The 22998-nt window shown below is 38.8% G+C and overlaps 1 protein-coding gene across 2 annotated transcripts in view; it reads left to right on the forward strand.

The window, feature by feature from the left end:
* The window catches only part of TULP3 (TUB like protein 3), a 32724-nt gene that overhangs the window by 3951 nt on the left and 5775 nt on the right, over nt 1–22998 (forward strand). For both annotated transcript variants that reach the window (XM_076346095.1, XM_076346105.1), the window contains exons 2-7: nt 10447–10498; nt 15758–15920; nt 17924–18100; nt 19939–20069; nt 21863–22060; nt 22553–22665. In XM_076346095.1, coding sequence (XP_076202210.1) covers nt 10447–10498; nt 15758–15920; nt 17924–18100; nt 19939–20069; nt 21863–22060; nt 22553–22665 — 834 coding nt within the window. The remainder of the gene's footprint in view (nt 1–10446; nt 10499–15757; nt 15921–17923; nt 18101–19938; nt 20070–21862; nt 22061–22552; nt 22666–22998) is intronic.

Here is a 22998-nt window from a genome sequence, read left to right on the forward strand (position 1 = left end):
TCATGGGGTGCATTCTCTTCCAAGTGGATATGCTGATATGCCTAGAGCTGTTGCCTTAGACTACTGCAAGAACATTTACCCTTACTCCTAGCGTTGTTTAAAACATATACTCTGTGGGATGTTAGAACTCTAACTGCCTGTGTTACTGTTGTAGAAGTCTGGTCACTTCTGCACTCCTTTCCCATTTAGCATTCTTATGTGAAATCTGAAGCAAAAAAAGAACAAGAATCTAAATCTAGCAGTGGTATCTTGCTGAGTCACTTAGTTTGGGATGGAAATTAAATTTTGCTGTTCCTATCTCTTTAATGGCTTCCCCTTTCAATCTTTTAAAAATAAAAAATTGGACTGGGACTAAAAGTCCACAGTCAGTTCTAGAGTGTCAGTTCAGAAAACTTCATTTATGTTCCTTCCCCCATTTTTAGTTTGAAAGACTAAAACAAGTGCAATTTGTGGCATGAAGTGTGATACACTTATTTTCAGGGAACTTTGAGTTTTGTTATCTAGTCTGGGTTAAGCATACTGTGTGCTATTTAACTGCTGACTTTGTTGCTAGGAGAGAATAGCAACTGCTTTACATTTCACTGGTTTCATGTTGTAATGGTGTACGACATCAACAGAAGTGACAGGCAAGGTTTAATAATTCACGAATAGAAGATCATAGGAGTCAGGATTGTAAGCCCCTGTGGATCTTGCTTTACTCTTTCCTTCGGTAGAGCAATTTCTAGAAATTAAAGGACTGGGTATTTGGAGTGTGTAGTTGAGAGGACATTAAGTAGAAAGCTGGTGTTCTGCTTATGGAATAAATGTCTCTTTTCCTTAGCAGAAACGTAAGTTTCATTAAATTCACCTGAATAAACATGATTTTGGAAGCATAGCATTCTGCAGTTGTATAGGTGGTTAAGAGCTGAAAAGCCCTTACTCAAGCTGTGTCGTGAATTTGTATCTTCCCTGCTAATGTCAGGATCACTGAGAGTCACCAGCTGTGAACTCTCAAAGGCATGTGCCTGGCAGGAGATTCCTCGTCTCCCTTCTGTTACAAATATTGTAATAAAAACCCAGTTTAAAACCCCCTGTTTGGCTACACACTTAAAGATAAGTTTTTGTGCATGTTCTTATGGTTGTCTTCCTCCCTGCCACCCTCCAAGCATCCGTGATGGCTTTAGTGGTTAATGGCCTGTGTGGATTTCTGGCTTCTCTTGGCCTGCCTTCCAGGAAAAGAATACTCCTTTCAGTTTAGGTATGCTGTAACAAATTACTTGAGACTTTTCTGGTTAAGGAAAACAATCTACTTTCTGTTCTCCCAGTATAGTATAGTAGAGAACGACACAGGCTTTTGTTTGCACTCTTCTTTATAGTCCAGATAGATAGAAGATCTACTAGCTTCTGTCCAGAGAGTGCTGCTTTATTTTCATTGCTCTGTTCCAAGTAGCAGGAGCTTTGGTACTTGGTGAGCCAGTTTTTGAATGGCATATGAAACACTTCAGCAATACAGTAGTCAAAATAATTCTGAGCTCAGAATTTAACCTTTTCATGATGCTTGTGTTCCTGTTGCATTTTCTTGTAACAACCTGTATTCTTTACTGTCATCTAGTTTGTTCTCTCAGACTCAGGCTCTAAACTATCTCCATTTATCTTGTGATCTCCAGAACCCAAACAGACAGAATCACGGAGGTTGGAAGGGGCTTCCTGAGATCACCTGGTCCAACCCCACTGCTCAAGCAGGGTCAGCTGGAGCAGGTTGCACAGGACGATGTCCAGTCCAGGTTTTGAATATCTCCAAAGATGGAGACTCCACAACCTCCCTGGGCGACCTGTTCCAGTGTTTGACCACTCTCCCAGTACAAGTTTTTTCTTGCGTTTGGATAGAATTTCATGTGGTTTAGTTTGTGCCCATTGCCTCTTGCCCTGTCAGTAGGTACTACTGGCTTCATCTCCTTTACACCCTCCCATCAGGTATTTATTTATACACATGGATAAGATCCTCCCTGAGCCTTCTCTTCTCCAGGCTGAACCGTCCCAGTTCTCTCAGCCTCACCTCATGTGAAAGATACTCCAGTCACTTCATCATTTTTGTGGACCTTTGATGGACTTGCTCCAGTACGTCCATATCTTTCTTGCACCGAGGAGCCCAGAACTGGACACAGCGCTTCATGTGTGGCTTCATCAGTGCTGAGCAGAGAGGTAGGGTCACCTCCCTCGACCTCCTGGCAATGCTTTTCCTAATGCTGTTGGCTGCCTTTGCCTTGAGGATGCATTGCTGGCTTGTGGTCAACTTGTTGTCCACCAAGACAGTATAAATCCATTTCTGAAAAAGGAATCTCATCAGACAGCATATGCTTTGTACTTTGCTTCACCATAATTCAACTTTTCTCCTATAGACCCTTTGTTTCTCAATGTTCTGTTACTTTACTAGCAGGTTCCTGTTTAGTTCACCTGACAATCTCCTGCCACATTAGTTCTTCCTATTTCAGGGTGTGTTTGTGTAGGTATGTAGTAGTGCAGAGCATATCCCATTGCATTGTGAGATGATAATTTTATACTAGGGTTTTGTGCTTCCACGGATACCATTTTGAAACTGAAGATAGGGGTGATTCTTCTGAGTGGTCGTTTCACCTTGCCTACACCGTTTCATTTCACCTTACAAAATCACTGGAACGAGTACTTTAAAGAAAAGAGAAGTCTATGTCTCCTGCACTGATAAATACTCTTTTCTGCATTAACTTAGCTGCAGTCAGTCAGTACTAGACTGCATCATTATTTACCTAGTTACATTTGGCATGTGAACAGTCACCCCAAAACAGATGCATTTTCAAAGGAACTCCTTTAGGCCAAATGTAGTGTGTTCTTGCTGAGCTGTTTTAACCTGAACAGCCTGTTACTTTCAGGTACACTTCACTTACTATTAGGGCATTGTGCATTTAATGGCATTACTGCATTATGCAAGTATGGAGAACATGGTGATGCAAGGATAGGTTTGGATTAAATTCACTGCTTTCTTGGTTTTAGCCAACAAAAATAATTATTAACCTCTTCATGTTTTATAACAAAAGATTTTTCTGTAGTACATGTGTATCTCAGATTGTTTTTTCTTGAGTTCCTTTCTTCAGCACGGTGTTCCTATTGCTTGGAGTTGTTGTGGCAGCCATTTTGCCACAATAAAGGCAAAACATATATATTCTTCGTGTGTGTGTGTGTATATATATTCATTCTTCAGAGTGCCAGCCTTTTCATTTTTTTGGGGGGGTGTTTTGGTTTGGGTGTTTTTGGCACGCTTCTAGTCCGTGTGACTTTAAAGAGAAGTACCTGATAGTTCCACAGTGAAGTTCCATTTTTAAACTCGGAGGTAGGTAGAAGGAGAAGTTGTAAAGGACTAATTTGCCTTTGTGTTACTTTAGGAGGATCTTTAGTAAGTTGTAAATCGTTCAAATAGTTGCTGCAAGTTATTGGCAGGAACATGCAGTGCCTCAAGGATTCAAGTGGAGTAGGACATACAGATCTAGATGTTTGTCTTTCTGCTCCCCCATCCCACACTGGTCTGGCAGTTGACTTTATTGTTCTTATCAGTTCATTTCATACTTCTTTTCAAATATTCTGAGAAGTCTTATTCAACCTGTATCACATGGGACATAATTTGTGTATTAAAGCATATCCAACACAGAGGCTAAAACTTGCCCTTGTTGAAATATCGACTGCTTGAAAATAAGTTAGAACTGAAACCTTGATGCAGCCTGAGCTGTGTCACTTAGAAATGGGTGTGGCATTTCATGGCTGATTCGCAGCAGATCCAGTTTACCTTGGAAGACTTGCTGGTAGTTAATTTAATTATGAAGGAAAGAATATCCTGTGTTTGCCATTCACAATAATATATTCATTCATTCAGAATTGCTTCCAAAATTGAATGCTCACTGTTGCCATGTCATTGTTCCCATAATATGTTCAGTAAGTGAAAGACTTGCCAAACAAATTTTGTGAAACCTTTCTCAAAACAGTATGCTATTGGCATTAGAAATCTGTGCATGTTTCTTTGAGGGGGAAATCAAAGGTAAAACTGATTTCACTGGAGAAAGGATTCTTTTTGTAAAAAAGCCAGATGGAGGCTAAAACTTGCCCTTGTTGAAATATCAACTGCTTGAAAATAACTTAGAATGGAAATGTTGATGCATACTGAGCTGTGTCACTTAGAAATGGGTGTGCCATTTCATGGCTGATTCGCAGCAGATCCAGTTTACCTTGGAAGACTTGCTGGTAGTTAATTTAATTATGAAGGAAAGAATATCCTGTGTTTGCAAAAAAAACCCCACTCTTCTGCCTTGGGGAAGGCAGAAAAATTTGATAATCCTCACTCCTACGGATGCTACGTTACACATTTTCCCAGAAATGAACAATTACAATTGTGTCAGTTGCAAGGAAAGCAGATGGGACTCCTCCCTTTCGTGGATTGGAAGGTGCATTACAGATAAATTTTGTTCCTCAACCAGTTTCCAGAGACAGTATTGCAATTTTTGTTTGGAATATATCATTTAAAAGACAAGAATCCTTCTTCAAATGATCTCTTTTCTACAGCTTCCATTTTCCTTCATAGCTGTAGTTCAGATGAGGAAAACAATTCCCAGGGAAGTTCTTTGGAGAGTTAAGAGTGAAAACCCTGTCATACCAGCTGACTTTGCATTTGATACTGAAGTTGCTTTTACTTGCACTTCTACAGCTAAAAATAAAATCTAGTGGACAAAGGTATGTGCCACAAGCCACATTCTTCTCATTCCCTGATTCTTAAGTTCTGGGAGTATTGCTCAGAGACATAACCGCTGCTACCACATTAACTGTCCTGTAAAGGAAAAAGGAGTTCCGTGAGCTTTGTTAGACTCCTGATGGAAGCAGTCTTCTGTAGAGTGAGAAATGGAACAGAAGATATTGGGAAGTTTGGGACATTTGTGGAGGAAAATGGTGTTAGTTTATTGTGCCTTGGAGTTCCTTTAAAGGAAATAGAGCAATGGAAACAGTTAAAAATTTAAGGATCTTGATTGTTAATGTATAGGTTCATATTCCCATCAATATTGAACGATTGTGTTTGTTAAAAGAAGGATTTATGTGTCAGACTGATATAAAATATCAAGCTTGTTTGTAACAAGGCGCAGTAAACTCAAAAGCTAGTCCACTTTAAAATGAGCCAAAAGTTTCTGCTGGATACTTTTCCTGAATCTGTCTGCCAAACTACGGCGTATCCAAATTTTTAGTATCTCCCCTAGAGCTGTGCACAAGCAAGTGATACGTCCTGAATTTCTCTCACCAAGAATTCAGTGCATATACAGTGCTAATATATGCTCTAAAGAAGCTTAGAACAGTTAAAAAGCAAAACAAGTGATCTTTCCTTCTCTTGTATCAGATTTTCTTTTAAGGTTGGGGTGGGGTCTGTTTCTGTCAGCTAGTCTGACCTTCTGCTTAAAAGAGGCCAGAGAACCTTACTCATTATTTCTCAAACCTGTAACTACTTGAATTGCAGAATAGCTTTAGCTATCTGGGAAGCTTTTAAATCTGCAAGGCCTTGCTACATTGCTTGTTCAGGAGGAAAAACTGAGTAGAGTATTTCTTTAGTGGATATATGAGGAATGTACCTGTTTTGTTGAATGCAGGAAAAACTACCATGCGGTTTTTTCCTTTCCTTAACCTATTTCAAATCTGTCTTTCCAGTGAATTCTGGATCACATAGAACATTTTCTCTCTACAGGCTGCTCTTCCTGTGGCTTTTCTTGCTTCCTCTGCTTGTTGCCTCTCACTCACAGCTGCAACCAGTCAATTCCTTGCAAAACTAGTCAACCTTTTATTTGCCTCTTTACAGTGTCAACAGTCAGTATATAAAGGGGACTTAATTGGTAACTTGAAAGAAGAACGCTTAGCTCTCCCATCTGGGATAACCACACCTGAAATTGGAGGTAGACCATAGCCTTACTCCATGACAGCAGTTTTTAGCATAATATTCAACGTTGATTAAAACCTGTTGTTTTCTGTTGAAAATCCACAGCTCCATGACATATCCCAATGGTTAATTAGTCACAGTGTTAAATAAAAATTTTATTTGCAGTCTGAATTTGTCTAGCTTCAGTTATGTATGACTGGATTTTGTTGTCTTCTCCTGTCTCATCAATTGTCATTTGTGGCCTCAAATCCATGGAATACAGTGGAGTGTGTCAATTAGTTTTTCTCTTGGATAAACTGTAGGATGCATTCAAATCTTGCTAAGAGGTACATTTTCCAGTCCTTGGCCAATTTGTTCAGCTTTCTGCTGAACTCTCTTCAGCTCTTCAGAATCATTTCTCTTGTGTGGACCTCGGGCAGAATGGGAAGACCATTTTCAGACTGGTGGATTGCTTTCTTGCCCTATTTTCTATGTTTTCCTGCCTTAATATCAGGGTATTTCATTCTTCTCAGAGTTGCATTATACTGTGAGTTTGTATTTGGCTGATTCAATGGTAATTATTGCCAACTGCTTAGAATGTAACTATTTTGGGTTTTTTAAGTATAATACATTCAGTAACACAGAGAAGTTGCAATGAAAACAAGAGTGTTAACACTGTCTAGCCATATGTATGCTTTACAACATAGTTTGTAATTCCAAAATTGCAGTGTGTTATTGAAAAATAATACGTCCATTCTGAAAGAACTGTCAATAGACGTAGTGTGCCTTTTTTACAGAAATGAAAATAAACTGCATAAAAATGAAGCCTTAATTGCATATATGAACATCTGTTAAATAACTTGTGAGTTATCTCTTCATTGTGGTTAGTTTGATCTTCTGAAAGTGGTTAGGAAAGACCAAATAAACACATCTATAATAAATTTGACATTCATATTCCTATTGCAACACTTTAACTTCTGCTTATGATAGGAAAACAGGGCTAATGCTGATTTCAGCAGGAATTTGAGGTGGTATCAGTGAAAAATAAAACATTTTGCTTCATGTTGGACTATGCTTTATGTTGGACTATGCTGAATCTGGAAATGGATCTGTGAGGAGGAATGGATCTGTGAACCCCTTTATGTCTCACTGTCTTCTCCCACATTCAGACATGCTGTTTTATCTTCTCAATTGAGTGTTTTTGTTAAATAGTTGCTTTCCCACTCTCATTTTTATTCTGTATCCTGGATAATCATTAGTCTTCACTTCTGTGTTACATTCTGGGTCGTTTTTCCTTTCTCTGTGGCATGTGTCCATTACCCATCATGCAGCTTTAGTAGGAGAGCTAGTGGATTCTGGTAAATGTCGCAGAGGAGTTGGTGTGCCGGGTCTCGTGTAGCCTGCTCTTCTGCAGCAGTTTGGAAGAGGAAGATCGTGACAGGTTACTTGAGTATTTTCAGTTCTTATTTATCAAAGGTAAATGGGCAGCTGGTTTGGTGGTTGGTGTTGGGGTTTTTTTTTTTCTTGTTTTGAACTGTGTTGTTGTTGCTATGGAAATGCTGCTTATTTTTCCTGTTCCTACTGGGTATTTAATTCCTCTTATTGCATGTAAACCCTGCAAATAGAAAAGCATAGCGAAGAGCATAGTGGTTTTGCGTGGGCATGTCCAAAGAGCACTTAGATGTACTGGCCTGTGTAGTCAGTCCATCTGAAGGAGGATTTGTGTTTGAAGCCTGCAGCTGTATTAGCACACTACTTGCATTCCTTAGTGGTGAGCTGTGGGAGTGACTCTGGCACAGCCTTTTCCTGTAAGGTCTGTAACAGCACCAGCCTCGCTGTGGTGCGTAGAAAAAAGTTTGAAGTGTGTATGTGTGGGAAGCTCTTTTTTGTCTGGTTATTATGTTACACTTTCATGATGACCAAGTGCTGGAAGGAAGGTTGCAGGGGGAGTAAATAAAAATAGTGTAATTTTTTTTTATTCTTACTATTTTTTAGCTACTACTTACAGTGCCACAGTGCTCTTGGCTTTAATTGTTTCTTTTTATTTTGCTCCTTGTATGAATCCTCGCACTTCATAATGGGAAGGACTGATGGCTGCTTTCATTTTGTGGCCTGCTACGAGGTGATTTTGGTCTGCATTTAACAGTTAACCGTAAAAGAGAACACTCTTGTTATCTTTCGCTTATCAAGCTCTGTGACCTGTTAGAATCTTCATGTAGTTCAACCATGTTTGAGTCTCAGTTAAGCGGTTGGAAGTGAGGCATTGTGTAGTCTGCGTTATGGTGCCGTTCCAACAGTCTTCAGACCTGTCTTTGATGTCACATAACTTTATTCCAGTGTGGGTAGAAAATAACTTAAAAATACAAAGTAAATAATTTTCATTGAGGATTTCCGCAAGGTGCATATGCGAGTCCTAATATTTCATCATTTTGCCATCTTCCAGGTAAAAAGGAAAACCTGGAAACTTATTTACAAAAGTGGTAGTGTTTTTATTTCTTTTTATTTTCTGAAGAGACTCAAATTGTTGGGGATGCATTTTCTATTAGGAAAAGCAACAAAACCACAGACAGTAGCTTGTATCTACACAGGACATCTTTGTAGTTCTTCTTAATTATATAAGAATGTGTCCGTAAATCTAATATTGATCAGAGCTACATAGATTGCTTTATAACAAACTCTTGACTGCAGTTAACAAATGTCATCTATTTTTTAAGTCAGTAGGTGTATGAAAAGAAAAGGAACATTCCCCTCCTCCCTTTTTTTTTTTGGTCATGAATATTTTAACTGGAGCTTTCAAGCATTTTTCGGACTTTGCCAAAGATGGCCTTTTCTAACACCTATGGTTTAAATAAAACATTTAAATGTTACATTTTAACTTTATTTTGAAGTTTCATGTGGCAACTAATCTGTATCTTGCTGCACTCAGTAGATACGTCTCTGCATGTTTCTTTCTTAAATTGTGGATGTTTTCAGGTGGAGACAAGTGTATTACTGTAATTATTGCTGTGGGGACACACAATAGCTCTCCATCCCTCTTCAAGAAAGACATAATTTTTCCAGGCCCTCCATTCCCTTTGAATCCAAGGTGCTACATATTACTGGTCCATGTGAAGAGTAACGTTAGTTTTTAGAAGCAAGGTGTTTTCAAGGTCCTAGACCTGTTATGTGATGATACTTGAAATACGTTAGAAAAAAATTATAGAAATAAGGAAAACTGCAAAGTAAAAAACAATGACAATGGTAACTTGCTTTAAAATACCATTAGTTGGGCAGTAAGCATCAATTTTAGAGTATATAAACTGTTATATATGATGTGCGTATACAAAACTTTTTTTTTTCCCCTGCACATTTCATCCTTCCAGAACAGGGCCTGCATTGGCTAGGGTAGTCTGTCTGTAAGGACCTCTCATCTGTCATCTGCTTGCCTGGAAGTCAAGTCAAATGTGGATTTACTAGGGGTTAAGGGGACTCTGAGCCCTTTCTCCTCTTGTTAGCTCTATGTGCTGTGATCCAATTTCCATGGCATGTGTTTTGCAGAAACCCCACCCCACCTCTCTTCTTGTCTCTCTCCATCTCTCTGGTTTTCTTTGTTAGGGTTATATTCGGCACTGTCTGCCAGCTTGTGACTTCACATCATTGGACATTACTGCATACCTAGACCAGACAGAGAATTTCCTGTTTAAATTGAAATTTTGGCTAGCCCTGCTTTTCTGCGTGCCATCAATAAAATATATAATGTTTATCTGTTTCCCGTATTAAGTATCTTCTTCCTGATGCTTTCTCGCTTTCAGAGAAGTCTTTGTCAAAACTGCTTAGGAGGAAAGCACACAACTGGGGTAGGCAGAATATGTGCTTACTTGTCAATTAACCTTTCCCCTTTGTAGGGTTAACTGCTCTAAATTGCACTTTATGTAATAATTCATTATCGTACAAAAGGAAATGGAAAGTCTATATGGAACACAACTTAGAACGAAAAACTAGAGTTCTTATGAAAGTTATCTATAAAACACTTGAAAAAATAATTATTTCACTATTTATCTCTAGGAATTAATATCAGGTGTTGCAAATACAGATTCTCACAGGTATTAACAGTAGTTCTGGGAAGTCTGGCAGGAGGAGAAAATGGTATAGGTTTGACTCCAAGACAAAACCTAAAATTCTGAGTTAATTTGGAATTGGTATTTTATGAAGGAGCAGGAACTTTACTGAATTGGTTTGAACTGTGTTAAGCCTTCAGATATAAATCGTCTCATAGCCCACCGCAATAGTGGCTCATAATCAGTCCATCAGTAATGAAGCCTTTTTTGCTTACAAAATGTTTTCAGAACAGTTTACTAAGGTGATTAAACTACAGTTTGGTCCCATTTATGACAGAATTTGAAGTATGTTTTATTTTTTAATGCCTTGTAACTTGCTTTTCCCGTGGGATAGAAGTTATGTCTTATAGTTGTTTTAAAGTCTTGATGGTGAAGTTGTAGTCTGTGAATATCCTGTGCTCTTATAATGCAAACTATTTACTAGCAATAATTAATTTGTTTCTTTCCCTTTCTCAGCATCTTTGAGGATGAAAGCATGAAACTACGACAGCTGAAACTAGAGAATCAGGTAAATGATAGTGCTGAAGCTGGTAAAATTAAGTATAGGAAAACAAACGTTAGCCATCTAGAGACTTGAGAAATGGGGAAAATGCTTGGTCTAAAGAATAGAAACAAGAACTCACTGCTAATATTTTTCTTTAAAGATTTTCATGGCTTTCGTTAGTTTAAGTAAACCTTGCTATGACTTGTAGGCTTGATTTCTTTGATACATTTATTTTTCATATGTCCTCTCATTTCATTGGGATTGAGTCACCACAATGCAGGAATGAATCAAAAGAAAGGAAGACTGCAGGGAATTATCCATTTTAAGCATCAAAGGAAAAGGAAAAGTTTCCTCGAGCTATAGGAAGATCTCCTTAACACTGCTGTTGAGAAAACTTTCCAGCATCTTTCGAATTCTTTTGTTTCCTACAAAGAAAACATTTACAGCCAAGCATTTGTCAAATATTAGGTTATAGGTCTCAGTTTTTAGTGTTGTTCTGGATGCTTACATGACCATATTCTTCAAAGCAATAAAGTATCCGTCCTTAATATTCTTCCTCTGTGAAATTTTAAATGCTTATAAATAGATTAGAAGACGTGAGATTATTATGATTCTCTAGCTGGCTGTTTCACATGGACCACAAATCACTCATGCGTTAAATTCATCTGTGTTCTAATTAAAGTATGTTTTTTAGAAAAGCGCTCTCTCAGCTGAGGATCTTTAAATCCAGACATAACAGTCTTCAGGGAACTGTTGCAGTGGATAATAACCCTCTTTACCAGAACTTGTTCATTATTTCTAGTTTGAGTTTGCTTAGCTTTGACTTCAGACAGTGGATTTATTACCAACTTTATCTGTGTCTATATAGATGCTTATCTAAAACACTTCAGAGTCAAGGAGTAAAATTTATCTTTGGTCATATTTGTGGAAGCTAGGATAATCCTTTTACCTCTAAACTATCCAGTGACACTTGTTTAAAAAAACAAAACAACAACAACAAAAAAGAAAGCATTAGTTCAAGTAATCAGTAAAAGAGCATTTAGTGCCAAATACCACTCAGTAAGAAGTTCTAAAACTAAGGATGGTCTGACTGCTTGGTGATGAACCTCAGTGTCTTTTTTAGACTGTTGTCTTGGGTCATAAGCTGGTAGTAATCACTGGTTCCTAGTGCTAGGCGCTGTGGTCAACATATGCCTAGTTTCAGACCTTGCCATGGGGATGCATTGCTGTTCCACCAAAACAAAGCTGCTGGGCTGGGTGGAATTCCCTCAGAGCAGCTGACATTTGAATCATGAAGAGGTGAGTTTAAAGAATTTGTACCCTTTTGCAATTTTGTTTCAGGCTTTCTTGAATTTGGTTGAGATTGCAATCATCTGCAAAACCAACAGCTAGAAAATTTCACTAAAATATATTTTAACACCACCCCACCTCCTTGCAAATGAGATTTGTTGAGAAATGCTAACAGTCTCTAATTTAGGATTGTATATTTAGGTTTGAATATTAACTTCTAATGTCTACTTTTAACTTTTACATGAATAGTACCATGCCTTCTGAAGAAATAGAGGTCAATAGGAGATCACTATCGGACATGATGGACTCATTGCTGGTTGTACCTGATGCCCTGCTTGATTAATTTGTCCTAAACATTTATAGGAATTGGGATAAAAATTGCAAAATGTTTTAATCCAGCAGGATCATGTTTAGAACCTTTGGCCATACAGAGAATCTGGAATAAACATTTGCCATGGCAAAGACATATGCCTGTCATCCATCTTCATGATGGGTTTGGAAACCCTGTAACTGAAGTAAAATATTATTTATAATAATGCATGATATCAAGTTCCATCTGTGGGCCAGCCCTGCCTGCCAAGATGCTTTTTTCTAGACTGCTGCCTTTTCCTTGAGGAGAGAGTGTGTGGCTGCTCAGGCAGTGCTGACTTCTGCAGCAGTAAAAGGTGTTTCAGTGTCTTTTGAGGCACCTGCAGCTCAAAGTGCAATGCTGCCATCTCCCTGTGGGTGGAGAGCGTGAAGCTGAAGGCATATTGTTGAATGCACCTGGTATGGTACTTACTCTTGACCCGAAGCTTCATTAATGCCATCAGCACTAGCCTTGTCACTGCTGCCTCAGCATGAACTAAGGAGGAGCTGGAACAGTGGAGAGGATGTTTCGGAGCTAGGATCCATCCTGCATGGCCTACTAAGGTAGGACCGTGCCAAATAATAGGTAGTATAGTATTGCACCTTCAAGGGTGGAGTGGTTAGAACCTTCCTGTATACTGTCTTCCTGTTCATCACACTTGTTGAAAGAATACTGAACTAGTTGTCTTATTAGTCTGCTATGATATATTCATCTGACGCGTCTGACGACTTAGCTTGTTGGAAACTCATTGGAACTGGAGTTGGTGGTTTGTGATCCTTTAATCATTCTGTATTCTGATGTTATGCTTTTCTGTGGTGCAAAGAAAATGTTTCTGAAAGTATTTAATACATGGAGTTCACAAAATCCTGAACAAATCATGATAATCTATATCTGTTATTTAATAGGTTGTGTGTTCTGGTGTCCTGTTCATGAACTATCTAATTTTTTTGTTGTAATATTATATGAATTTTTGCTGTAACACAGAGCTGGAGGAAAAGGCTAGTTAGTAGACAAAATGAAACAAAATACAGTTTCCTTTTTTCTACTCCAGCTTAGTGGAATAAGTCTGAGAATACACAGTACTGAAGGTAAGGCTGCCCTGCCACCTTATGTAGAGAAAATGAACTGCTTCTGTCTGTCCTGTCAGTGGGCTTGTAGATTTTTTCCATCTCAATAAGCAAAGTAGTAGAGAGAAGCCTTTTTAAAACAAATTAAATTACTATCAAGTTTTGTCACTTGAAAGTTCTTGCAAGAAGAAGGTTGGTCACATCTACCAGCAGTAAAGTATATGTTTCAATATAAACCAATATGATCCCGTTGGATTGGTGAGTCCTAGAACCTCTTTGATGAAACAGAATGTACTATAATAAGAAAAAATAAATTTTTAGACTGGTGAGCAGTGAAATGTTTAAAAAAGCTCATCTAATAGAATAATCAGTTAGGTAGCTCTGAAAGTTCTTATATCCTATATTGATCCTAAATTCAATTTCCCATTCTAGCAGTAGCTGTGTACTTTCTTACTGCCTTTAGGATGTGTCTGTTTTATTTTTTTCTTGTCTGTCTGTCTATTTGTCAGATAGAGAAGCCTTGGCAACAATTTTTCTCAAATCCTTATTCTGAGTATAATGTTTTGATTCTCGTTTTCCTTCTCTCCTTTTATTTAAACTATTAGAGATTTATAAACTATCATGAATTTTTTTACTTTTCCTCAGCTTTAATTTAAAAAACAAACAAACAACACAAACCAATGTAAATTCTTCTGGAGGGTCTGACTACCTTTCTAGAAAACAAATTTTATCTGTAATTAGCATTTTCTGAGAATTTGACTAGTACTGCTTATTTTTCTTTTCTTCTTCTAGACAAATGTGATAATCTCTTCGGAATTCTATGTAATTTTTGCCCTGCAGGACAATCCTTGCAAATAATTCTGTAGTAACAAACACTACCTGTATTGCAGTCCGGTCTCCAAAGTGTAATTATGAGTTTAAATAAAAAAGGTCGTTTTGGTTTGGTTTTTTGTTGTTGTTTTTTGGTTTGGATTTTTGGAGGGGGTGTTGTTTTTTGTTTTGGGTTTTTTTTTTTTTTTTAGATAAGTGCTTGAAAAGCAGAAAGAATAAAGGACCAAGGGCTGAGTTGGGTTGGAATTCCTCAGGGAGAGGTTGCCTGAGAAACTAACCTCACTTGAGATAAAAAGCCTAATAGGAGAGGAAAGAACCAACAAGAGAGATAAAAAGCATAACAGGAGAGGAAAGGGTTCCAAAGATGTCTATGTCTCAAGTGGATTGAATTGTTGGTACTGTTTATCTGATGGATCCTTGGAGACTGAAAAGAATTTGATGGAGAAAGGGTTTCTATCATCAAGAACAACTTTCAGGGTACCTAAGAAGCAGGCATGGATAAACTGCATCTACGGCAAGGGGCTTGCACATTGTTTGCATAGCGGTGCATTACAGAATATTAGAATATGATTTTTTTCTTCTTCTTCATGCATTGCCTTAACTTTTAAGGATTAAGCATGGCTGTCTTTAAAATGGTGCAATGTCCCCATTTGCCTTGATTTCAATCTAGAAGTTTCTATTCTCACTTAGTAGGAAATCATAAACATCAAATGTATAAGTATCTTGGAAAAGTAATGTTTTATTTTTTAACATTTGGATTTACCCTTCTTTCCTTTCAATCCTGAATTACACAGAAAAATTTTGCAAGGTAGATCAATTTTCCTTTTACTGGATCAGTCCTATTTTAATGATTGAAATTCCCATCAACCCCCCCACTCCCCCCAGTCTTATCTCTCAACATTGGTTTCTGGGAACTATTTGTTTTGAGTTCTCCCTATAGGATGATAGCTTTTGAGACAAAAACCTTTTCCTTTGCAAGTCCTGACTTGCTTTTGCTGCATTGTGACAGCATTTATAACTGCAGTGGCAGAGTAAGCCCTGACTAAGGATTTTTAGAAATGTTATGGTAATACAGTAAAAGACTTAATTGTCATATAATGCATAGGGCAGGGGTTCTCATCTTTACTCCGGCATTTTCAGATAGTCTTGGAGATAGTTCTCTTAATACAAAGTTAGCTTAATTGTACAAAACAGGGAGGAAAAATTATACATTCCCTGTATGCACAGGAAGTTGTTGTCCTAAATGATGGAATGTTTAGTCCAATCATAACTGCAGTGGAAAGAGCGGAGAGTCCTTGTGAGCCGTTTTGTCTACTCTATCAGCTTAAGTAAGTAGGATGCATGGAGTAATAAAATTGCATGAACATGTTGTATATTATAACATTTACCTTGTGAAATGTTTCGTATTGGATTATAAATGACTGCTGAATTTGTCTATTAAGGAGTGCTGCAGTTTAGACTGGGTGAAAGGAGTTAAAATTATCTGCTGATGGTCTCAGGATAGATCAGAAAATAAGCAGGTGTCCACATCACCCGTCAACCACTGATGGAGAATCAAAGACAATGTCTCTCTCCAAAGACACAGTGATATCTGTGTCTAGGATTTTTGTAAGAGATTACAAGAGTCTTTCAGGTTTATTGGAGATTCTGATCAGTGACATGCCATTGTCAATGGCTGAGGCATGGTTTCTGCCACTCTGGATGTGGTTATTCATCCTTATTTCGTGCTTTTTCTTTATTTCACAGAGAGCTCTTCTAGAGAAGAAGCAGAGGAAGAAACGTCTTGATCCCTTGATGGTACAACCAAATCCTGAGGCAAAGCTGCGTAGGTCAAAGCCCAAAGGGTGTGAGGAGCAGACTCCTTTAGTAGAAACTCCTACCCCTTTCCACAGTGATGTTACATTACATGGTAAGTAATCAACCTGATTGCAACAGTGTTCCCCAAAATGCCAGTGCATGCATTTTATGTCACAGATGAGCACCTACATTGCTGTGACAGTGGTCAAGTGATAAACAAGATTGATTACATACCTTTCTATGTACAAAAGTAGAATTGTAGTACAGTATGGTTGAGCAATACTGAACTGTAAAAACAAACAGAAACCTTACCTGGAATTTCGTGACAGCTGAGAATCTTCATGTGCCTTTGAGTAATCTCTCCCTTGTGTTAGCTAAGAACAACTGTAGAAATGGGTTAGGAACTTCTATAAAGGTAGGGGGATACAAATCCAAAGTAAGAGAGTCTTCTGAAGCTGTAGGATAAGGAAAAGGAAAGAATCCAGTAGTGACTGCCTGTACTTTTCTTCATGATATCATGGTATACTCCATCTCAAGATTGCGTATGACTGAATGATAAAGTAGACAAGAGCAAAACAAAAGTCTTATGAATACTGAGTTAGGTTCTTGCTGGTTTTCACCTCATCTGTTGTTTTTTGTGGGCTTCAGGGAGACAACTGAAACGTGACAAACAGGCTCTAGTGGTCCAGAAAGTCACAAGTACACAAAGTGACATCAGAGCCAAAGGCAATAACTCAGTGGTCTCAAAACATTACAGTAAAATAGTGACCATTCTGTTAGGAGTGAAAAGAATTACAGTAGTGAGAGCCTTAAGACTTCCATGTCACAGGGAGGGAAAAAGAGCAGCAATGAAACCCCTACATTCCAGTGGAAGTGTCAGGAAGTAGTTTAGGAGAGCCAGGATCCCATCAGCCTATCAAGAAAGTAACAGGAAACATCCTAAGGCTTTGAGATGCATGCTGTTGCAGGATGTTATAATACCACCATTATATTAATAGGGAATTAATGTGTAGAGTAGAATTTTTAAAAACCCAAACAAGCCAGTGTTAACCTGGTTTGAAGATCACATTTGGAACTATGTTATCCCCTGTCTCTTGAATGCTTTTCTTGTTCTCCAGATGTCTTTCAGGATCATAGAATGGGGAGGAGAGTGGTGATGTGGATGGTAGCATTTATGTGTTTAAAATCAGGTGGGAGAAAGCTTCTGTTAAAAGACACTTCTAAGTTGAAGAGAGTGAGAGAAAAAATTGATATAACTTCTAAGTTAGGAAACTTCAGTAGTACTGAAAATACAAGAAAGAAAATTAAAACTAACTGCTTCCTCACTAGCTTCCATAGTTCTGAAGCTTCCTCAGTACAAACAAATCCTGTTAAGAAGCAATAACAGCAGTAAACACGTCAGAAAACTGGTGACTAGATAAAGCAGTAAAGTTTTAAGAAGGAAAACAGTGGGAAAGCAAGAAATCCAAAGCTGGAACTACACTTACATATTGTGTGCTACACAAACGTGTATTAAGTATTATGCCAGACCCTGACATCAAGACGTCTCCACCAATTACGAAGTGCAGTGCACAGCTGTGTTGCATGTTTAAACATGGAAATTTCATTTCCACCAAAAAGATAGAGGGCATCCATTTACAGTTTTTTCTGCCTGTGGCTGTAGATATTTTTATCAAATTGATTTGTGATGTTCACTGTAGAGCACTCACTTATTGGCACAGGAGCAAACAAGGAACCTGAAAGAAAAGAAAATAGAGTAGTTGCCCATAAATAAATTGAAGGATATCAATGTGCATGACAAATACAACTCTTATTAATTGCTTAAGCCCTTGTAAAAAAGTACATACAATCACTGTGTTTATAAATGGAGAAACTGTTGCCTGATGTGTTTAAAGTAATAAGTGGTCTGTACCAGTCAGGCCTGACTCCTCCCAGGTCTGACAAAAGTTGAACAAGTATACGTCAGTACTTTAAAGGGGTGTTTGAGCAATGGAAGATGAAAAGAAAAACCATTGTTTTTCTTGTTGGGATGTTGGGATGTCTTGGACGCATGTTGGGATGCGTCTTCAGCCGTAAAAAATAGACTTTAGCATTCTGTTTCATTTTGGCCTGCAGGCATTGATGGACCAGCTGCTTTCCTGAAATCAGAAGTGCAAGATTTGGGGACCAAACTCCAAACTCTCTCTGCTGGATCTTCCAAAACAGAAGACAATGCAGATCAGGAAAATGATGGAGAGGCTCTAACAGACACAGCAGGCAAGCCAGATCTGCAAGAAATCTTACAGAAACGAGGTAAGAGTTGATAAGGGGCAAAGGTCTTTTTCGGGGCTCTTCTACTTCTTATAATTTTTTTTTCAGTAGCATTAAAAAAACTAAAAAACATGAGGAATCATGAAACAAGTGTCTGTAGGATATTACTTTGAAATGCAGAGCTGGTAGATTCTACAGCATGTAGAAATGCAGACCTGCAGTTCCTTCTTCTGGTATTAATTGGAACACACCAGTTATGTTTTAAAGGTTTATCAATGTGCTGTATAATTTCTGGCCTTTCCAAGGAAGTTGGTGACAAAATGCTATACTTCACATTTTGCTAAAGTTCGGGGTACTTTTATTCCAGATATATTATATCTGTATATGACGCTTGAATATTTTCACAAAAGCAGAACCCTCTATAGCCAGTAAATGCTGTAATTTAACTGGTTAGGAGACTAACAGGAAAGGTGTTCTTCCTGAGTCAGAGACTGTCACAATCAACAGTTTGAGAGTTTTATATCCAATAGTTATATCCCATTGAGTAGTTTCCCAGTGGAGCGTCCATCTCTGTCTGCCAAGTATCTTATGTTGCTGCCAGTACCACAGGAAACCTTTTTTGTTGCATGCAGCAAAATAATGGCTAGTGTTTAATACGGTACACAGCTTGTTTTTATTTTGCAGAGTCTGTCTCCCAGAATGTTTCCAGTACACTTTATGTATTAAGGTACTACCGTATGTAGAAATACTTCTATTCAGTTGTCAGATGCAACAGCTGTTTACCTATGGATAGCATTACACAAGAGTTAGGAAAGGAAGCAGGAGAGAATATCCAGAAACTTCAGGGGAAATTAGTGGAGGTAGAATATAAACAGTGAATTTTGAAATTGGCCGGAGTACTAGGGTTAACGCCTTTCCTCTTTCCAAATGTGCTTTGGGAAGTTTACTGACAGGTTGTTAAGACTACATTTTTCTGTTTCATCTGAGACAAAGAACTTCCAGCAGTGCCCCTTCTATGCAGTGCCATGTTGGAGCACTGTTATAATATTGGCTCTCAGAAAATGATTCAGCTTAGCAGGCTGAGTGTGTTCATTTTCTATAGTGCTTTATGTGCTTTTCCATTCTACAGCCAAATTAAAGAATGGAATCACAGAACAAAATGATGCAGTTCCAAGTGGAAGGAAATGCCAAACAGTGATGTATACGGAAGCTCTTTATAAATGTCTTTATCCAGAGTTATTTTAGTTATATACTCACAGTCATCTCTACACAACTGTGCTTAGGTTAAGATTAAGTAAGTCAGTCCTGGAACTACTCAGTCTGTGCTTCCGTTTTAAAAATCAAATCATTAGTAGTATTCATGAGACCTGAGTTATTGCTACTGATGTAAGAATAGGAGGGGCTCTTACTGAAAAATTATCATACGCCATTTCAGTGACTAAGAGGAAATGGTAAAGGTTGTAAACTGTACAGAGTCCAACTTACAGGATAGGTGTCAGCATATTGATCTGGATTTCCTTTTTTTGTCCTTAAGACATGGAGGGCTTTTTTTGCGTGAAAATAGGCAAAATTAATTCAATGACAGCATATACTAAGCAATATGTTACATCATGTAATATCATGTAAAATATGTATTAATAAAAGCCTGACAGCTGCTTAGTCATCTGCATAGTGACAGCTGCAAAATGTCACTAGGGGTTTGAATTACAAGGCTCAGGAAGCAATATAGCACATGAAGAAAATCAGCAGTTGAAAAAACAGAAATTAATTAAAAGAGTGAGAGCAAAATAGCTATGCAAGAGTCATATACGAATTAGTGATGCCATGAACTCATGACACCTTCTTTCAGAGGTTACCTGCTTGATCCTCTATTCTGACAGGAATTTCAGGCAGTTTGAATTTTGATGAGGAGGACACAGAAGAGGAAGAAGCTAGTAAGAGACCAGCATCTCATTTACCATACCCTGAATCTGAGAGGCCTAGTTCTGCAACCAGTGAGAAATCTTTTGCAGTAAGTGTCTTGAAATCCATTTCTGATAAGGGCTGGACACATGCTTGATTTTAGTACTAACCCCTTGAGCACTGGGTTAAAATATAGTAGTTGCAACTACAGTAGCTAGCATATTAATCCCTGAAGGCAGAGGAAGGTCATGATTGTCAGGTTATCTGACTGAAGGGCCGTTGAGTTAAACACAAAGACCTAGTAATGATCAAAGGAACAATGGTGGGCGGAGACACCCAAGTAGTCTAATCAGTGAAGATGGGAACACAATGAATCAGCTACTCCTATGACCCTCAAAGGAGACAGATTAGGCCATTGTCTCTGGTGTAAAATCCACCAAGATGACTCAGAGAAACTCTCAAATGCCATGCAAACTTAAGAGGGATCACTGCCTGAAGGTTTATAGCGTTTATTGTGGGATGGAAGGGGGAACAGAATTTTGGGATAGAACAGAGAATTCTGGGATTGGACAAAACTTTTTACAGGGTGTTTAGAGGAAGGGACTCAGGGGAAAAGAAAAGGGTCAAGGTGGATCAGGGAGTAATAAGCATGGGAAAATAGGGACTAAAGGGGGTAAGAGACACCAGATCCATGTAAACAGCTGCAAGACAGTATGCTTGTCTGGCCAAGCTTTGTGCCTGATTACTGCAGTGTGTCCTACCATCTTCTAAAACTCCATTTCTAACTACTCCTGTGTGAATGTGTTCTCCTGTGCGTGTGTGTGTGTTTGTGTGTGACATGACATACATACATACGGTGACAAACTATATGCTGGACTAGCCAGTGAGTTGGAAGAGACCACCATCAGGAAGACCCAGGATCTGAGCTAGTGACAAAAGGGCATAGGTTTTGGGCATGGATGCTGGACAGCCTTAAAAGTCCATGCTACTATTCAAAAGACCAGTGTGAGTGTATTTGTGAGGGGACTGTGTGTATGTTGTGCTACACTGGTGGGTGAGTAGTACAAGAGGTCAGGGTGTTAGCTACTTGGGAGACTGGGCTATGGGTGCCAACTGCTGGAGATACAGGGTGGGGGGTGCTGGAGGGGGGGAGGGGTAAGAGCCACTAGTGAATTTCAAGTGTGTGTCTGTGTGTATTCACTCAGACTTCCTACTGGCTGTACCCGGGAATGGGGATAAACCAGCAACCTCATCTCTAAGGCCCAGTAAGGGAGGAATCTCCTGGGTTCTACAATCCACAGGATTCAGCTACCTCTAAGAAAAAATTAGTTTAATGACCTATACCAGATTTCCATTAGAATTCCAATTCCTTTGGTGACCATAAATTGCATCCTGACTGTACACATTGTTCTAAGGTTCTTCCAGCATTTAGTTGAGATGGTTCCACCGTCAGCTTACTCTGTTTCTGCTACTGTTCTGAACCAACATAATCTCAGGTTGGGATTTTTGTGACTGAAATGAGCACTGTCTTACTGCAGCATCCACCAGTCCAGCTTATCATGCTGCCTTATTTCCCACAGAGTGTTTGAAGTTCTAAAAGCAGAGAGGCTCTTTGCTTAGAATATTTACAGTGTCTCATCCTATTTTCCCCTTCCTAGCAATTCACTCATCTCTGGTTAATGGGTACTTTTTCTCCCCTCCCCTTGGAGGGCTAGTCTTTCCTCAGAGTAAAAGTCTTCAGCCACTTTCTTCAGAGAAACACAGGTGGTCTCTCGTTTAACTTCCCTTTCCCAAATACCTTCTTGAGACATGAGATCTTCTGTTTCAACAGACGTTTCTTTTCTTGGGGAATACCAGAGCCTCTGATATATTAATTTGCTAATATGATGGTTCTTCCCACAGGAAACAGGTGCTTCCTGTAGTCCATCACCTCAGGCAGATGCACAGCTGGGAGAAGTAGAGAACTTGGAGGATTTTGCATTACGCCCTGCACCCCGTGGTATTACAGTCAAGTGTCGAATCACTAGAGATAAGAAGGGAATGGACCGGGGCCTCTTCCCTTCTTATTACATGCATCTGGAAAGGGATGACAACAGAAAGGTATTGGAAGCAGCTCACAGTATCTTGGTTATTGTACTCCTACCACAGAATATTTTTGGTGTAAGGGAGAGCTTCTGATAAGAAACCAGAAGCTGAGGAGAGCCAGCATGCAGATGAGGACAGCTTATATTTGGCCAAGGCACTAAGGAGGGAATTGGCAGGTTTAAAAGCCATAATGCAATGAAAGATAAAATTAAAAAAGTATAAAAATGTCAAGGATAAAGAAGAGCAGGGAGACTGAACTGCTCCAGAAGAAAAGGAGGAAAGACTAGAAAGGACAGTTGCATTAAATCTAGACTGACGAATGAGCTGATTGGAGGGATAGGATTTCAGGGTGTACACTTGTGGAAGAGATCAAAATTGTGGAGACAGTAATAACAGCACAGAACACACAGGGGAATGGATGTGGGAAATACAGAGATAACAGTTTGGGTAGCAATGCCTCTGCATTCTTACAAAGCTCCAGTCTTGATCAAAGTTTTGTATTTCCAGACATTCCTTCTTGCAGGGAGAAAACGAAAAAAGAGCAAAACATCCAATTACCTCATATCAGTTGACCCAACTGATTTATCCCGGGAAGGGGAAAGTTTCATTGGAAAACTCAGGTGAGAACCACAGATGAAAACTAGACAGGAGAGATTGGATTTTCATTTTAGTTGAGTTGGGGTTATGAATAGCAATCTGGTATCAATTCAGAGAGAATGAACTTGTATCGACCTGCTTAATGTAATCTGTATTCACCTGGGTTGGCAACCTTTCTTCAGCGTTACCATTCATCGTGGCAATTCAGAGAAGGAATTCTGGCTTGATGCTTTTCCAGGATAGGTTACAGGCTCAGTTCACCATGGGCACTTCGCGGAAGCGCCTTACTGAGCTGGCAAGATTCAGATGGCAAGAGATGTGTGTTTTCACTGTGCTGTACAAATACCTTCGGAAGA

This window comes from Aptenodytes patagonicus, chromosome 1, assembly GCF_965638725.1.
Source record: "Aptenodytes patagonicus chromosome 1, bAptPat1.pri.cur, whole genome shotgun sequence".
NCBI classification, from domain to species: domain Eukaryota; kingdom Metazoa; phylum Chordata; class Aves; order Sphenisciformes; family Spheniscidae; genus Aptenodytes; species Aptenodytes patagonicus.